The sequence below is a fragment of the Anser anser genome (genome assembly GCF_964211835.1).
Source record: "Anser anser genome assembly, chromosome: 8".
NCBI classification, from domain to species: domain Eukaryota; kingdom Metazoa; phylum Chordata; class Aves; order Anseriformes; family Anatidae; genus Anser; species Anser anser.
Window position 1 is genome coordinate 22645115 of NC_139728.1, and position 18882 is coordinate 22663996.

Consider the following 18882-nt stretch of genomic DNA (forward strand, 5'->3'; position numbering starts at 1 on the left):
TGTTTGATACTTGTCTTTTTACAGTTCAGGGATTGCATTACCACAGTTGGGTGTGTCACACGAGAGAAAGTTTTGTAACGTTATGCCTATGTGGATATTTCTACTCCCTGTATTCAGGACATTGTGCAAAATGGTCCAAGACTACTTAGAAACAATAAGTTGGAAAACTTATTCCCCCGCCTTTCATGTTGTCTCTCTTTCTTTTTTTTCTTTTTAATAAGGAACAGCAAAGGATCTTTTCCACTGACTTCTTATCCTGTTCATTTCTTTGGAAAGCAATCAGTAACCAGCAGGGATAAACTGGCCAAACCCCAGAGCCCTAGTCAGATTTGTTTTGCCTCCACAGCTGCAAATAAGCTGTTACCATGCTTTCCCTGTTGTGTGGCAAGCCTGGAAATGGAAGAGATCTTTCTTTCTTCTCCTAATGAGAAACTGTGCTTCAGACATAAGTGTTTTGCTCTCTTTTCTTTCTTTCTTTCCCTTCTAGGTACCATCAGTGCTATTAAAGGCATTACCTTTGTTGTGATGAGCCCTATACAGACTGCATAACAGTTTAGGATTCTTTGGTTATTTTTGCTATTGGTCTTCCATTTTGCTTGCTAGGTGAAGAAGCAAGCTTTTGGAGTTCGGTAGGCGCTTTGCTTCCAAGCTTTCTGTACTCCTCTGTCTCTCAGGCTGCTGCTAAGGGCTCTGTTGCAGCTGCTGTTCTGCTCTGTCAGCCATGGACCCAGTGGTTAACAGCTCACAACACGCTGAATTCTAATTTCATATCGAAACGTAAAAGCGGGATGAAACTGATGTGAAGAAGATGAAAGTTTGTTTCCAAAATTCAAGCAAGCAAACAGAATCAAGTGGACATATCACTAGCAATGCAGTTTTTATTATGCACGTTGCAAATACCATAAAGGCAAATACAGATTAAAAATAGCCAGATATGTTCCATGAACATTATTGCCCCAGCTTATCAAAGGAGGGATGGTGTTTGCTGAATTCTAGAAGATCAGAAACTATCTGTTTACAGAAATACCCCTAGCTGCAAATTTTGGGATGTTCCTGCTGCTTAGGGCTGATTTTAGGGCGATTCTGTTCTGTGTCTGTTTCATCAAAGAAGCTAAAGAAAATACTTTCAGAAGACATTGGTAAAGACTCCCAAATTATGAGCTGTCGACATGACTTACCATTAAAAGCTCAGAACTGTTTTTTCTAGACCTCAGACTTCCTCTTCCCATCTTCCTTTCTTTGCTGTCTTACAGAACTTTTTTTCATTTTAGTAGGAGAACAAAAAAGTTTTTTTTCTTTGGTTTTGTTTTTGATCTGAGAAGATGCCAAGTTCTATCCCATAAAGCTTCTAATATGGTGAACCAGACTGCAGCTTCTTTGTACGGTTGCTTGGCGAGTGTTCTTACTCATCTCAGAGTTTAATTTCTTGAATTTATCCCCTTCTCTGTCAGAAAATAAAGGTGGTGAAGAAGCCAGAGCATAGCAGGAGAAGAGGGAGCTCTTCCCTGCAGTATGTATGATTCTGTTTGTTTTCTTCTCTCCTGTTTTCTGAGGAAGCGAGAAAAGTCGGAAAACAAACCCCTGCTGTGTTCTGTAGGTATGTGTCACCGCCTTCCACCAGCTGATTCTTGTTGAACCTTCTTCAGATTCTTGTTGATGCCACAGCTACTCCTGCTCAGTGTCTTCGTTAGCCATTTTTTTGCTTTTTTGTATTTTGGTCAGGCAGCAATAGCAGCAGCTGGCAACATAGCACTCTGAGTTCGCTTGTGTGTTCATGCTAATGTCTGGAAGCAAGGAGAAGAAAGTGATTGAAGAAAAGACTCATCTAAAAGGAGGCAAAAAGTAACGTTGTAAAGGGCCTGGTTCTGCAATGGGCTTGTTAGATAATAGCAAAATGGAGCCAAAGGGCATACGGCACCTCTCTGGTCTGGTGCCATAAAAACATAATGTCCCTCAAAGTTGCATATTAATGGACAAACCTAATCTGTTTCTGTAATCGATAAGTAGGTAGACATTGCATCATCAGCACAGATGATTCAGCTTGCCCGTGTGAGGTTTAAATTGCCTGTCACTACTGAAGAATAAGAACAAATATTGTGCACTATCCGCATTAATATCTTGCATATTAGAATAGCTAAGTGGACAGACTTATAGCTAAGTGGAGAGACTTATGAATATATGTTCACACTCGATGTTCACACTGTTGATGATTTGCCTCCGAATTCAGCAGGTCCTTGTATTCCTTGTCCAAAAGAGTATACAAGTGAAGGAGTCAAGAGAAGACTTCTATCAGTAGTGGCTGGTTTTCTTGTGGGACTACTTGTCTTTGCAATCATAAGCAATTATTAGCTTGAAGGGAAAAGCTGCTGCTACTTAATATTTGGTACAGAGCAGTTGAAGTTAAGTGAGATGATGTCCAAGGCTAGGATTAGGCATCTACAAAAGCCTCAGAAAGATTGTGGAAATATTCTTGACTGCATGTTTTGAGAAACCAGGTAACATCCATGTGTTTTGTGTTGAAGGAATAGGTATGTGTTATTAACTGTATGCTTAGAAGTTGGCTTGTTTGTTGCGCAAGCGCACGTGTCTTCTTGCAGCACAAACAATTTCAGTGTTGTCCTGCCTGACAAGGTAGTTCTTAGAGTCTCTAGAAGAGGCAGTTCTTAATTTTTCCCCAATAGACAGCTTGGGCAATAAATATTGCCTGTTGTGCTCCATCAGCCAAGATAGCTTTGGTGCTTTTAAGAGATGCAGTGAATTATTATATGATATGATGATAGGTACTTATTTAAACTATGTATGTATGAGTTGTATTTTTTTTTTTTTTTTTACTCTTCTTTAATTTCTATTCATGGAGCCTGAGTAGCCAAAGCTCAGGAAGCATTGAAGACTGCCGGCTTAGTGAGCTGTCTGAGACTAAACCAAAAACCTTTATCACCCATCAAAAGCTTGTTCCTCAATAACCACAGCAGCTAAGTAGACAAGTCATATAGTCTTACACAACTTGATTTCCACATCAAATTATGTTGTGCTGTGATTAGTCTTTTTGTGGTGATGTAGTACTGTTGGAAGCCTGATCAAAATGCTGATCTTTAGAGGAAGAAACCGAGTCCATGGCCAATCAGAAACCTGCCTTTTTTTGTGAGGAAGTACAGAAATCTGTTTCAACTGAGGAGAATTCAACATCTTTTTTTTTTGATGCCTTGCTAAGTGCCACTCTTTGGCTATAGGAAATTGATGCTCTGTGTTATCTCAGTGTATTAAAAAGCTCCAAAGGCCTTGTTTGGTTTGTAATGAAGTAGCTGTGTTGTTGCCTATAAAACCTGCTTTAAAACATGTTGCTTTTTATTTGCTGTTTCTACAAGCTGTGTTTTTGTGATAGTGTGTTGTCTGACTTAAGCTTAGGTTTCATGAACCCTAAATCTAGTAGTCAATCAGAAATTATTTTCAAATATTCTGTTATAAATACATGCTACATTGCAGTGAGGGAAGAGAGCTGATGGCTGAAAACCCAATATTAATAATAGCATAATAAAATGGCTGTCTAGCTTGTAAATTTTTATTTTTTTTTGCTGTTTGGAATCGCTCTGAAATTAGTGGGAGTTCATTATATGGAAAATAGGCTAATGCTCTTTTTCTTTTCAGGAAAAAGAAAAGTAACAGGCAAAACAAACTTTTTTTTTTTCTTCTGCTATTAGAATTGTGTAGTAGATGCTTTTACTTTTTGTTATGCTATACCTATCATATATAGTTACGTATTCATTATTATACATATAGTAAAAAACCTAACAAAATATTTTCTGAAGACATTGGTTGGTGTGGATTTTCATAGATGTAAGAGCAAGATGAAGTTTTAAAACATTCCATGTAGCTGTTTAAATTTCCAGAAGCAGATACCACTGATAAGATTAGGCTGCTGAGATAAATGTTGGGCTGTGGGAAATTCAGGAATTTTTGACATTTTATTTCTGGTTTACTTTCAGTATACCCATCTTCACGAACAGTCTGTATAGGAACATTTGCTCTAACAGTTTTTACTATACATTGTCACAAGTAATGCACCATTAACATTTTTAACAGTATAATGCCAAAATAAGTTATTTGAGTATTATTTATTTGAGTAAATTTGAACCAAGTGGTCAGAACTGATGTGAAGTGTCCAAATAAATAAATTATGGTCACTATTTTAGAGGAGAAGCTATAAACAAGTTGCAAAGTTAATGCAGTGACCGTAGGTTTTTGGCATTTAAACATTGAGATGTAGCTGGTGGCAGTGACCTACAAGTAGCCTCTTTCTCTGTTTGTGTGATGAACAAATCAAATGACTTATATTGGACCAGTGCAGTATCACGATGATGGCAGAAATAAGTAACCATGAAAGTTAAATTATGCATTCAGTTATTATATATAACTGAATATGTAATATCTAATATAGAATTATTTGGATGTTCTTTGGCCTTTGCATTGATCCTTGCTTTTAGGACGGAGGAGAATCTGTTTACAGCTCTCTTTTGCCAGTTTATTAGACACTTCTGCTTAAGTGTCTGCTGACTCTAGGCTTCCAGTTTGTGCTCCAGCCTCATTGATGTGCAGAAACCTGACAATTGGGCATTGTTTTTGTTCTCAAGCAGAAGCGAAGAAATACATGGCTTGTCCTTAAAAAACAAAAGCAAACCTCGGCTGTTGTTTCTTTGGGATGGAACTGGATTATGCTGCTTGGTGAGGAGAAGCTTTTGTGTCAACCTATAGAGACTCCATTTCTTTGTGCAGACATTGATAAAATTGTGAATTAGTTTATCTTTGCCTGCTATTTTATGTGATTTCTGTTAAGAAAAGCTAAGCATTTTTTTCCAAAGGTTAACCGTTATAATGTCTTATTTCCTTTGGGTCTAAGGTCTTCTTTATTTACAGTCTTACAGTCAAAGGACAACTCCCCCCCCCCCATACCATGTGTGTATATCTGCTGTTGATTTTCAGGCAAAAATTATTCTCAGGAAAACTGCATCATGCTTATTATTTTTGCTGTGCATTGGCATGCTCCTCATCTGTGGAAGGAAGTGAGAAGATTCCAGATGGTTTGTGGAGACAAAAAATATTGTTGCCAAGGGACCGGCACTCTCATTTTTACAGACAAAAGCGAGTATTTAATTTTTTTTCCTGTTGCAAATAGTGACTCTCATTAGTGGTCATTAATAGTTTAATTACATTAAATTAGTGGTATCTAATGGTTCCACTGCTACTACTATTTGGGTGATAGCTGCAGTATAAAATATTAAAGCATCCTGGACAAAAAATGTAGTTTGGTTAAAGAGATTCCAGTAGTGTTTTTTGTTTCTATACTTTTTTCCTGTGCAGTGTGCACTATTTAAGTGAGCTTATAAATTAAGATCACATCTTAAAATTGTTGCACACCTGTCTATAGTTATTGAATGTCTAATTAGAAAAGTCCCTTTGTCATCTGACCTGTTCCCTGCCAAAATTTGTTTCATGAGTGACGTTTTTCTTTTCTTTGTAGGCAGCTTCCTTTGAAACAAGTCTTGGAACAGCAGTTGGTTATGGATTTTTCCCTTCTTGCCCCCTTGGCCTAGGGATATTTTTTTAGGGGCTTTTTTAGGATCTACAGAGACTTCTATTTGAGATACTTCTATTTGAGACTGTGCTTCACACTTACAACTTCTAACATTTTTTTCTTTGGAAAGTGCATTTTTCAAAACAAGATTAGAACTCTGCACTTGTAAATAAGCCATTTTTATATAGCATGCACATTTTGCGCACTGTTATTGTTCATTTGCCAAACTTAATTTCAGCTAGTATTTTATTTTTAAATATATTTTATTTGTACCTTAGCCTTAGAAAATTCTAGATGATTTTGTGTTGAGAATCAAATGTATTAATAAAGGTAACTTACAAGTCAGTAATGTTGGGACACATCACATGCATGGCACATCCTCTGAATTTAGTGGAAGAAAGCCTTCATAAAGAAGGCATAATTGATATCTTATAACATCACATTTTAGTACAAATCACATTTTTTGTCATAACTCTTTTAATCTTTAGAGCAGATGGGATTATAATGTAGAGGTGATGGACTACGGAGTTGTTCATGTGTTTATCAGGCCAGGAGTTAATTTCCCTTCTCTGTACAACTGGAACCTTTTATGTTTGAAACATTCATGTTTGAATACTAATGATAAAGGGATGACTGGGGTGAGGAGGAAGCCTTTAATGTTCACTGTCTTTGTTCAGACTGGTTTTGTTTTCAGTATAGCTAGCGAGCATGTTTTGAGCCTTTATATAAAGCACTCTTGATAGTGCTTTCTTTAAGTTTTGAGAAGGTTGACACAGCCTTTAATTAGAGGGTCTGTTGCTCTTTCGTTCCTAGGTGGAATTTTTCTCAGGTTTATGCATTTACAAGCTGAATTCAAGAATCACACTATGCTTATTCCTCTTGTTAGGGAGATCCTAAATCAAATATGTAGGATCAAATACTTCGAGTAAACGGTTGTGGTGCTATTTATATTTTCATATAAGGACCAAACATTCAAGCTGAAACAATTTAATCACAATTTACCCTGTCTTCTAGGCTGTGGTTGGCTCCATTAGGAGTAAAATGTTTCTGCATCTTGATGAGCCTCAAAAAGAATGTAATAGTGTACATAGTTGTAAATATTTACTTTTGCTTTTTAACAAGCTTTTTAATGCATTCCTGCAGCTGGGAACACTTGGCTACAAAGTTAACAACTTGAACTTCCCTGGTGAAACAACACTGAAGCTTCTAATTCATTAGTTCTAATCAAACATGCCTTGGAGTTGTTTCCTGAAGAGTTAACAAGAAAAAAAAATCTTGCCATCAGAGGAACAAGATAAAGAGGGTGTATCTCCTTGTGCCAGTTTCTGATCCTTTTTAGAAGCACTTGCTTGTTTTTTAACTACTGTATTTTTATATTTCTATTTTTACAGAAGCATTACAGTTTGTTTTGCCTGTTACTTTTTTGTAATCTGCATTATAACTGCAGATGAGTGTATATGGGAAGCTATACGTATTTGCAATATGTTAAATGTGTGTTACACTGTATAACTGTACTGAAAACATCATTGTGGCAATAATGCTTAGCTTTCAAGTCATTTGCAAACTTCAAACCAACAGTAAATAAAGTTATATATTTACCTTTGGAAATGTTGGGATTTATTGCAAGGCTCTTCAAATTATTAAAGAGAAAAATACTGTAAAGATCTTTTTTTGTCTTTAAAATGCAGACATTTGTATATTCTGTAATATATTCTGTAAAGCTTTTCTATCTTGTTGATGTAATAAACCAATATATTATAGCCTCTAAGAGGCTATGTTGATTTAATTTAATTTTCCTTGGTTCTGCTGTCTCTGACACTTCAGCATTCTGCTGGCAAGTACATGAGTTAAGCAGATGCAGTTAAGAAGAGTCTTAGTTGCAAGTTCATATTCAGCCTACACTTTTTGTCACGTTTGGGCTCACCTCAGCTTCTTCTGTTGGTCCCCTTCCTACCTACTCACTAAGGCTACAACGTTAAGGTGAATTTCAGTGCTAAATACTGAAGCATAAATATGATGCTTACATTGCTTTAAGTGCTAATAAGATATTTGCTTTGCAGTCTGTTTTCTAGGCTCTAATTTTCTTTCCTGGTGTGTTTTAAAGTACACTATGGTAAATCTAATGGCAGAATCAAATTTATCTTTTGTTAAGGGTATGTATACATATTACATAGGGAAGAAAGGCTAAGAAGAGAGAGAAATGCTTAGATATATGATCACAATCCTGAGAAAACAGCCTTTTTTCTTTTAAAGGACAAACAGTACTGGATTAAAAAATAGAGAAGAAATTAAGCAGTAAGAATTTCTAACATTAAAAAAAAAAAATCAGAAAGTTTCAGATTACAGTCGATGTGCATTCTCATTGGTTAATTTCCTTACACCTAGCAGTTCAAGGAATCACTACCTTGACATGCATCCACACTTGCAGCATTCACATGCCATTTGTAGGTTAAGGATCTGTGCTATGCTACTGGCCTTTCAAAAAAAAAAAAGTAAGCAATTAAATTAGGTTGCTGAAAATCATTGCAATGGTGTATGTGCCTTTTCTTGCTTGAATGGTTTGAGGAGCACTGCAATGGAATGGAAAAGATGATGGAGCAGGTTCTTTGTAGTTATATTCTGAAATTACCAAATCAGAACGTTAACACGGCATGTTAGTGTAATCTTACCCATCAGGAAGAGCATTTGGTTTCTTGTCTTTTGTCTATAGCTCCTGCTGCAATCTGTCTGATTCTCCTTGCTGAGTGCAATAACCCCAGTGCCCCAACTGTTTAACTGGTTTTCTGTGCAAGTGTTCCTCACTGCTGAAGAACACCCATTTCCATTCTTCTTCATATCCTCCTGTTTCGTGTTACGTGAGCAAACGTTTTGTATACCTTTGAAGGTACCGGTAGGAATAATCTCAGCCTAGCAAATCAAGATGTGGTTTTTGCTCTTATCTCAAGTTCTAAGTTTTGAAGAGTTCTGCAGGGTGCATAAGCCTGATATTTTGCTTCTGCCAAAAGCCCCAATGCCAGAGTATATTAATGCTCTTTTTTTTTCATCACCTTTGAAAAGAATTTAAAGGAGAGATGCCCACAGTCTTTTCCACACTGTGTGAGCAGTGTTTCTCTTAGGTGCTTGCTAACGCTTTTATTTCTAAAACTGCAAGATTTTTTTTCTTTTCAAAAGTAGAGGTTGAGCCCTTAAAATTCTGGCAGCCTGTGCTATGTAATGAATTCTTCAGCCACTGACTTTGGTGGTTTGGCTAGTAATTTGAAAGCATGTAAGCAAAATTATGCTCTGTCACTGCAAAGAGTTTTCCTTACTCATGGATTTGAAATGTTGTGTAAAATCTTTGTCCTTCGTGTGTATTGCATCTTGCTTTGGGACAAGGACAAGGAAAAAACTTCCTGTGGTGTTCTGGTTTTCCCTTGGTTGTATTAAGATGGTTCACATAACACTGGTATTTCTCTCTATTTCATCTATGAACTGCAATACCAAGGCTGGATTTTGATGGAAAAGTGAGAAATTCTGGTCTTATGAAAGACAACTCTATTGTTGTGAAGTTAATACTTCCCCTCTTCATTGTTTTGCTGACCAAATATATGCATAGCTCTTAGAAAATGAAGTTTTAAACTGGCCGTGTTGTAGTTCGGCATTTTAAAACATTAATATGCTGTCTGAGAGCAGGGCTCTGGATTTTTTTATTATTATTTGAAAAGTGAGTTTGACAGCTGTATAAACCTGCGGAGTGCGACTGGGATCCCTTTCTTCAAACCATTCACCAGTTTTGTAGTCTTCTGAATATTGCCCAAGTGCTTAATGTGCTTAACAAAACAGGGCTTATGAAGAATTTGCTGTAGGTAGTATGTGCGAAGCCTGTCTGCTGTAGAAGACAGCCTAGGTTCATTACCGAGTGTGGGAAGCTGCTTCCTTTCCACTGTTCCTTTCCTGTCTTTGTAGTACGAGCGTCTGGTGGGGAGGAGTTGCTTAAGCTGGGGGGGCTGCTGGAGAAATGCGTGTGGAATGGCATCCTGGGGGGCGGCAGGTGCCACTGGGGTCACCTCGGGCTGGAAGGTGTGCGTAGGCAGGATGCCGCGGCTCAACGGGTATTGTAGTAGAAGTAGGTGCTCTGTGCGCCCCTTCAGTGGGGAGCTTTTGATTTGGATATTACCAAATGTAAAAAGTTTGTGTACTGCAACTCAGGAAGGAATGATAAGAACTTTTAATTATTTTTACCAATAAGAAGAGACTCTGTGTAGAGGGGGAAGGGGAAGGGTAGGGAAGTAAGCACTTCCTTGGGGCTGTAGGGGTATGTGCGTGTCTATATATTGGGTGAAAAAAAGATGTAAAATATACAGAGAAATTACTTTTAAAAGGGCTTGTCTTACAGTTCTTTAATTTCTGTTTTTACAGCCTTTCCTTACTTCGGTGCTGTGAATGAATGAATGTTCTTTTTTTAGTTGCAGTTCACTGAGAAAGATGTGGGTGTTGTGTGGGAGCGTGCACCACAGGCAAACCGTTAACAGAGAATCTCTGGTCAGGGCACACTTCTTCATGTTAATCTGAAAATTTTAATTTGCCCTGCTGATGGGTATTCTTGCTAATGCAATAATCCTAAGATTGTTTTTGTACAGTAATGTTCTGCTGAAATCTTTTGCAGACAAAGTAATACCTGTCTTTCTTCCTGAAACAGTCCTCTATTCTCGCACGTGCTGATTCTTGTTCCTTTTGTTGATTTGAATGTTAAATTAACAGTTGACTTGGAGTTAAATTAACTAATGTCCAATAAATCTAGTAATGTTGTAAGGTATACCTTCCAAACTAAGGATGTCACACTAAGCCATCATCAAAATGTGTGAGATGTTTATGAAAGTGAAGTAAAAGCAGCAGCTGAGGAAATTCCATGTAGCTGTATATCCCTGGTGCTCTTTCCCGCGTTGTCTTCCCCAAATCCTCTTTTCTGGCGTCTATACTGGGTGGGAGGAACGGGGTGCAAAGGAGGTGTCTCGGAGCCCCAGCTCAGGAGGGGGTGTATTCTATATTCTGGGTGTGGGGAGTATTTGGGTGGTGACGGGCAGGGTCCCTTGCTCCTGTCGCTGGCTGCCGCGTGCCTTCTGGCTGCATTCTTCCTCCAACCATCCAAACGCGGCTGGACTTGGCAGAAGAGCAACGACAGTTGCTGCATCAGCCTTACAAGCAGGACTGTGCTTCCCCTTCCTGTGCTGGTGAAGGCAGGATAATGGCCTGTGCAGGGTGAGGGTGCTTAAAAAGTTGTCTCTTCGAAGGATGTATTTAACAGCGCACAGTACATGGACTGAGAAGGAGACCAGTAGCATCTTGTTTGTAGGGCCTTTCACCAGGGTTATGACTAGGTTCAGTGAAATAGAATATTTCATATTCTATATGTATTCTACATATTGTAGGATGCTGGGAATATTTGGTGGAACTGAAGCATATGGACTGTGAGGGGGTAGGCTGGGTGAAATTTTAATGAACCTGCTTGTAAGTTGGAATGTCCTTGTTTTTTTTGTGGGGGTGAGTGTACATTAGTTTCTGATCGTCATTGTTGGGAAAAACATGACAGTTTTTAGAAGTTACAGGCATTTAGGACAGGTCATATTAAAAGAGTTGTGTATATCTCTATCTATTTACAGACATGTATGTATGTGTAACCACTTTCTGCCATCCCAAATAGAAACAGCAAAGACTTTCTCTTTCTCCCCTGGGCCTCTGCAGCTTTCAGAGATGTGCTAGCAGAGTGCTAATGTTGCAATTTAAAATTACTTAGCTTACTCCTAAGTACAACCAGAAAGTGTGGTAGCATGAACGTAGGTGTCTTTTCAGCTCTCCAAATGACAGAAAAACAGAAGTATAGGCTGCTGCACACAAAGGTGTTCAGTACCTTTGTGGAAAAGTTCAGAGGCAGATGAAAATGTGAGCATCTCTGCTTCAAGATGTGAAGAACCCGAAGGTATGATTAAAGCAGTTTTCAGGTCACGCAGCTTACCCCAGGTCACTTGTTTTTGTGCCTCTCCCCCCTCTTGCACCAACACAACAGCTTGCAGCTGTGTGATGAACTGGATGAGTGAGCTGGTCTACTCTAAGTTACCCAGGTCTCATTCTTGATTTGGTTTAGACGGTGTGGCAGCTGTGAATGGCTAACTGTAACTGGAGGAAGAAATTGTTTTAGAGCAGTACTTCTCAACCTATGAAATGTTCACCGCTGAAGCAAATGTAGAGCAAAGCATTCCTGCTCCTCAAACAAATAGCCAAGTTACTGTTATGAGGTGCCAAAAAGAGATGGGGTTTAAGAAAGGTCAAGAATGAGTGAGTCAGAGCTAAGTGAGGATACAATTTCAAGTCCGCATTCAGTTTTCTTTTTCATTTAAAACCACTTTACTCATGCCTTTTTTTCCCTTTCTCCACAAAAATTCTTGAAGCTTTTAGAGTGTGCAGTCCTGGTTTGGATTTGACAGTTTGAGGCATAACTGTAGACTGAACAGGTTTGAATTAATGACTTCAGAAATTGATTTTGATTGCAATCTGCAAATCTTAATTAAAAGCCACTAATGATAGATGAATTTTTTGATTTAAACATGACTTAAAAGACATGATTTAAAACTGCTAAGCTATGTGGTGATGTATCATGCAGGGAAATTGTTCTTTGCAGCTTATTTTCTGCCTCGGATGAGATTTTGTAAGGATAAGCATGACCTGAAGTAGCTAATGAGAGGCATTTGAAATAAAATGGAGCAATCCATTAAGACATGTGGAATGTGTTGCACAGCTGCAGAGAAGGGAAGACTGGACCAAGTGCATCTATGTAGCCTATAATGGAAAGTGTCACATTTTCTTCAAAACCACATATGATAGCTATGCTTGTACTTTTTCTTTAGGCACATGATGTGAGTTACTTTGACACCTCCAGAACAATTAAATGCATGAGGGAAAAATCTGTGGTTGTGTTCACCGCTGTTCTTCTACCTATTTCCATTTTGATTGAAAGTTTGCTGTATGCTGTGAAAGGAATTTACATGTGTGGGAGTGTTTCTGACAAATACATGTCTAATTCTGTTTGTAGTAATAACAAAGACATTCCACAAAGAATGATCTCTATCCTAATGAATTATTATATAGTGATACATATGTTCTTGTAGTAGAGCTGCTGAACTGTAACTTATATTAGGAGATTTGGGTTGCAATTAGACATCTGAACTGTTTCTTTGTATGTATATTACTCATAGACTAGAAGGAACAAATATTCAATATTCAAATATTCAATATTCAAGAAATCCAGAGATAATCCTCTTTGCTTTAGTCGGAAATAGATTAAATCAAAGCTGAACATGATTTTTCATTGGCCTCTTTACCTACATACTGTAACTGCTAATAATTTCTGTAGCCTAATTGCCTTTTTCTGACTCATATTAATGGTAAGCCTTACAACAATAATGTTCAAGAAGCATATTTGACTGGGGTCTTGTGATGTGCTTTCAGCACAGATAAGTGGCACAAAAGAGGGGGATTTACATTTTTAAGTAGTCTGCTTAATAATAATAATAATAATAATAAAACATAAATAATCAGGTCTCATTTATACTTGGAGATAGTATATTTCAGAAATTGATACAATAGGTTTCACTTACAGGTTTCTAATTGTTCTTCATTGTACAGGAAACAGTAACAGAGTCCACTCCGTTGCGTTGCAGAAAGCTCAGCAATCCTGACATCTTTTCATCTGCTGGGAAAACTAAGCTCCATCGTCAGCTAAGTCAAGATGACTGCAAGCTACGCAGAGGTAGTTTGGCAAGTTCTTTGTCAGGTATGCCATTTTGTAAAGACCATATGACAATTCATTACTATTAAAATACTCTGTGTTGTTGGCATAGCAGTTGTGATAAAAGATACTGATAGGACATTTCTTTAAAACCAGAGGCAACCTCTTGTTGGGAAGGCGTACAAGTTTCTATATAAGAGGAAGATTCAGAAAGAGGTATTAATAGAAAAGAGTGAAAAAGAGAGCTGTATTTGGCATGAAATTCTGCATATTGGCCAGAGTGAAAAGTTAAAAGCTAAGATTTGATGTGCAAAATTAAAAGAAGGGAGTGGTGGGACTTCAGGCAATACAGTGATATATTCTTACCTCTTTTGCTTCTAAAGTCATCACTGACTGTAAGCTTGCCTACTTTGCCATATTGTTTCTTATTGGGAACCTGACTTTTATATCATGTTGAAATTATTTCATATATTTTTGGATTCAAAAGCCCTGTAAACGTTTGTGATTCAAAGTAAAAATGCTGCTTTGAAAAAAAAATATTTTTTCGGTTTATATAATTTTTTTCTTCTGAACACAGTCTTCAGCTCTATCAGAAAATTTAGTTCATGACTACTGTAGAACCATGGAGTGAGCATAATCTACTAACGAGTCAAAAATGTTGGACCAAGTTCAGTAGTTTGCTTTTTCAGACACTTCATACGTGGATGAGGGGATGCTTGCACAATTATTTAGATCTTGTATCAGTTTGTGATACCAGCATTGGACCATACAGAGCTAGCTGCATGATCAGTCTAGAATGAAATAGCTGATCTGCCTGAATACCACTGTTCTTCTGTAGGGTTAACTTTCAGCCCATTTCCTCCCTAATTAGGCTGACTGTTTGACTATTTGCATGTTAGAGCAAGAACAAGAAGGGCTTGAAATTCTCAGGTGGGAGGGGAAGAGAGCGGAACCACTCATTTTGGCAGTAGCATGGGCTTGACTTATATGATTGTGAAAATACAAAAAGCTTTGTTCCCTCCGTCCTTTATCTGGAGAAAGATAAATATACTAATGTTTGAGGTGCTGGGTGTAATGGAATTAAATAAGAAGTAAAGTATGCACATTTTATTTTGGGTTGGCCTTGTCTTAAAGTTTTATTTGTAATAAAAGGGTTGTTTTTGAAAAATGGAAACTCACTCATGTTTTGTATGCAAGTAAGGTTATTCTTTAGGGTAGGTTAAACACTAGAGGAGAATAAAAGAAGAAGTAAGCAAGAGGAAGCAGGAAAATGAGAAGTTCTATGGTTTTTTAAAAATATATGTTTTTCTGTTTGGTTATAAAATTCTTGTAAATTTTGTGTCTGAAATGATAATGTCCTCCATAATTAGTTGCTGCATCTTAGTGAATTTTCAATCTGCTATAACCTGATACAGGAAGGGGAAAAGAGCCCCAGCCAGATAATTTTAACTCAATTGGATAAAGGAAATGTAGATGTTTAGATATATATTTTAAATGCAGGTGTTGTGAACATATGCATGATTCGAGGCATGGTTAGGGAAAGGCTTTAGCTTCAAGCTCCATCCTGAAAATAATTCCACCTTATTTTAGTGACAGCAGCAAATCAATTTGAGTAATACATGCTTATAGATGAAATAGATGGTTGTGCATGCAAACTGGATGGCTGAGATTTGACTATTGATGGAAAACTGTCTTCCTGGATTCAGATTACACAGTAGGTAACTTCTTGATTCCCTGAAAGAAGTTATATTTTGCTTAAATGTGAGCTGTTTTTGTGGAACTAAAAGGAGATATTGATAACTATATCATATGTTATTCTTGCTCTCGAGTACTGGCATTTTGAATGGGCAGATAATTACATGCTTTGAATTGCTATTATAGGATACTTTGCTAGTGCTTTACTGAGATAAATACAGCATTGTACGTTTCTGTAGTTTTAGACCTCTGCAGAGAAGCAGTCATTGTATTTACACATAATTTGAAAATGAACAAACCACAAAAATCATGTCCATAGCTGCAAGCAGCTTGAATGGGACTGAGAAAAAGGTACTAATATGTTGGATCTTTATTTGCTTGCCAAAGTTGAGCCTTCTCATCTCTCATACTTTGCCTCATTCCGTTACTGTACGGTTAGTACATTACTTTTAACTTTTACTGAAAATTAACATAACCAAGGTACAAAAACAAAATTTTGTACAAAATTTGTACAAGGTACAAAAACAAAAAACAAACCAGAAACACCCCACCATCACCCACATGGAATCGTGGATGATCTCATTGACAGTTTTCCAAATCTTATAACTGCTTTTATATAACAAATGTAATATTCCACATTTAATTCTAAGGTCAAGTTGAAGAATTAGCAAAAGAATAGCCTGCTGAGAAAAAGTATTTTCTGCAGTATATATGATGAAAGATGCAGACTTCTTCCTGCTACTGATTGCAACAAATCTCTTAGCCTCCTGTAATTCCTGTTGTAGAATCTGAGCATGTAGTAATCTCTTGAATGCAACCATGTTCACTGTGCTTGGAAGGAGAAGGAGGGGAGGGCACACACTGTTTCAGAACTAGTATTTCCTTTTCCCATATATAAATAAGTGCTTTGCACTGTTTTAATGTGGGAGGTAATGTCTAGGATAGTTTACTGTTAACAGTCCATATTTCATTTTTGAGCTTTGGACATTGAAATAATTTAATCTGACAATCTTAATTTTTAAAGAAAAGAGGTATTATTTGCTCCCACTTTGCAGATGGTGAAATTGAATTACAGAGTCTGACTGGAGTTACAGAGGAAGTCATTTGGAAGCTAATAGTGGAATCGGATTTAAATGCTTTTTCACTTGTGTTTTAACTGCTAGACTGTCTTCTCTTTTTATTGTGAATGGCGTTGTACGTAAAAGGACACTGTCAAGCCTGATACAGTCAAAATCGGACTTATTTTGTTTCTTTCTTGTTCTGGAAATTTACTGTTTGTCATTTTCAAAACAGTTTTATATTGACTAGAAAAAAATGTACTGAGCAGATCCTCTTAAATGATTATTGTATACTTCCTGCAGTAAGGCACAATGGTGTGAGCTTGTTGAGATAGGAACTACTTGCTGTGTGTGCAGCATGGGAGATCAGCATCTGTACTAATACGATGCAGAGGAGGCTTAGAAAAAATACAGAACGTAGTTTTAGGATACTGTGATGTTGCTGATCAGTGAATTTTCTCTTAAAGAGAAAATATTGATCCCTGGCTCAAAGCAAAACAATGGTTAAACATACACTATTTTCTGACCAGAGCTGAACGAAATCTGCTGCTGAATGTTGCAGTAGTGTGGGAAAGCAGGGATGTCAGATTGGCTAAGTTATTGAGAAGAGGTAATACTGTAAAATGGAGTGTATTTTCATGAGAATTTTTAAAGTTATACTTCAAGGATTTTGTAACATGAACATTTCCTCTCTGTAGGGCAATAAAGGGTTTAATTGGCAGCAAATGCTGTTTTCTTTTTAAGCAGTGCAAATTACAGAAAGGTATGAAGGGATGAAAGTCAATTTCTATAAGATTTTTGATTTGTCCATTACCTAGTAATGAAAGTAAATAATTTTAAAATATTTAATTATAAAGGTAATGAATTTACAGGTAGTATACTTTTACAAGTTATAACCAATCAAAACTTTTAAATTGCTTTTTTATGAGCAATTTCTTCTACATATGCAACATTTGTTATCAGCATGGTATTATGAACTTGCAGACTTGTTTAAAAACAAGTTGATAGTATTTTGGTTTTGTTTTTAAAGGAAAACAGCTACTTCCCTTATCAAATAGTGTCCACAGTGGAGTGGGACAGACAATATGGCAGCCACCTGGAGATACCTCAAACCTGGTCCGCATGAGAAATCAGTCTCTAGGACAATCTGCTCCTTCACTTACTGCTGGCTTGGTGAGTAAGTCTGGCAATAATCTTGATGATTTCATGCTATAAATCAAGAGTGGTGTGATCCCGTGCTATGGTTTTTACCTTGCTTTCTCTCCTCCCTCTCACTGAAAGCTGCATTTTGTGCCCATTTTTTTTGGGTTGGAGGAGAATTAAGAGGAGAATGTATTCATCCTGTTTTTTGACAAAAAAAATGAAAAGGAAAAAATTGTGCGTACAAAGAATTATTTCTTTTTGTGGGAAGCTCTTTTTTGATGCTACTTAAGCTGCCTCATTCCCGAAAGAAAAAAAATATCACTGGAAGTCTAGAGAGATGTGAGTATGGGAACTTGACCGTCTGAAACAAGTTTAATTGGGAAGCAGCTTTCTGAGTAGCTACCTTGGCCTATTTCCCCAGAGAGCAGCTAGGGGGATGAAGCTGAAAGGAATAACTGTCCATGGAATTGAAAAGCTGGAACTGACATCTGCTGTTCTGCATGGTTTCTGTCAAACGGTTTTAGTAGAAATGAATATATTTTTGCAGAATGTTGCATCTGTTAAATTAGCATTCTCTAAGAAGAGAATGTTATATGTGGGAAGGAAATTCAACTGGCTATAGTCAAGATGGAATTGCAAACCAAAAGGAACATAACTTCTGTTTTTTGATGTTCCTTATGCCCTCTAACTATTTTAAATTTTTGAAGTGCAAGGAGAAGAGAAGTTTAAGAGTAGGAAAAGACAGCTATCAGCTATTTGTGAGCAGTCTTACATGCAACATAAATTGTACATAAATGGTAAACTAAAAGCAAAGCTAGAAGCTTATTTTTTTTGCCGAGTTTCTGTAGTGTTGTCCCTATAGCAAGTGTTACTGAAATGAGGAAATTTCGGTGTGTCAACTGCACCATCTAATAGGGCTGTAAGGAACTGGGTAAATGTTTCTTATATTGTAAGAAGCAATGACCCCTTCTAATGCTTCTAGTTTATTGAAGCAATGACCCCTTAAGTTAAATGGTGTACCTTGTATGTAGTAGCCCTTAGATTGCTACCTGTTAGACTTTTTTTGGGAATCCTTGGCAGTATGGTACCACCAGGATTTGAAAAGAAATTAAAATCTTTGATATTAAAAAATCCATGTGTTTGTGTTTTGATTTCACAATGAAGTGTTTGTAGTCTTAGCATTTTTAGATGTGCTACTACATGGATTTGATGTAATTGTATTGTCTTGTCTTTGGTGCCTGTCAGTAGATACTCTTCTATCGGTTTTGGTCTTAAATATTTATTCTTAGCAGTGGTTGTAATTTCTCTGTATGAATAGAAATAAAAATTGGCACATGTACATGGCATCCGAGTACATATCTGGTGGGGACTTAAGGAAAAAAAAAAGAGGAAAAAGGGAAAAAGCAAAACATTGAAATACAGATTTATTGCCTGGTGGTAGGCAAATACCTTGAAGTTTTATAGCTTAATGAAAATAGCTGTGCTTTAAACCAAAGCACTAGTTCTCAGATATTTAATTTGGAATCCTGCTTTGTTGTTTAACAGCTTTGCACAATTCAGTGGGCTGCAGATGTGTTTGCATGGTAGTGCTGCATATTAATGTGATGTATTTTCAGTTTGTCATGGCAGTGTTTGTGCTGTCTATCAAATGCTCT

At 37.1% G+C, this 18882-nt stretch overlaps 1 protein-coding gene and 1 long non-coding RNA gene across 6 annotated transcripts in view; both read left to right on the forward strand.

The window, feature by feature from the left end:
* MAST2 (microtubule associated serine/threonine kinase 2) overlaps positions 1 to 18882 on the forward strand; it is a 191934-nt gene that overhangs the window by 6558 nt on the left and 166494 nt on the right. For all 5 annotated transcript variants that reach the window (XM_083846905.1, XM_083846911.1, XM_083846912.1 and 2 more), the window contains exons 2-3: positions 13229 to 13376; positions 17115 to 17257. In XM_083846905.1, the coding sequence (XP_083703031.1) occupies positions 13229 to 13376; positions 17115 to 17257 (291 nt within the window). The remainder of the gene's footprint in view (positions 1 to 13228; positions 13377 to 17114; positions 17258 to 18882) is intronic.
* LOC310903535 lies at positions 13387 to 15046 on the forward strand. Its single transcript, XR_014587600.1, has 2 exons — positions 13387 to 14261; positions 14922 to 15046. It is a non-coding gene; the product is annotated as an uncharacterized lncRNA (long non-coding RNA).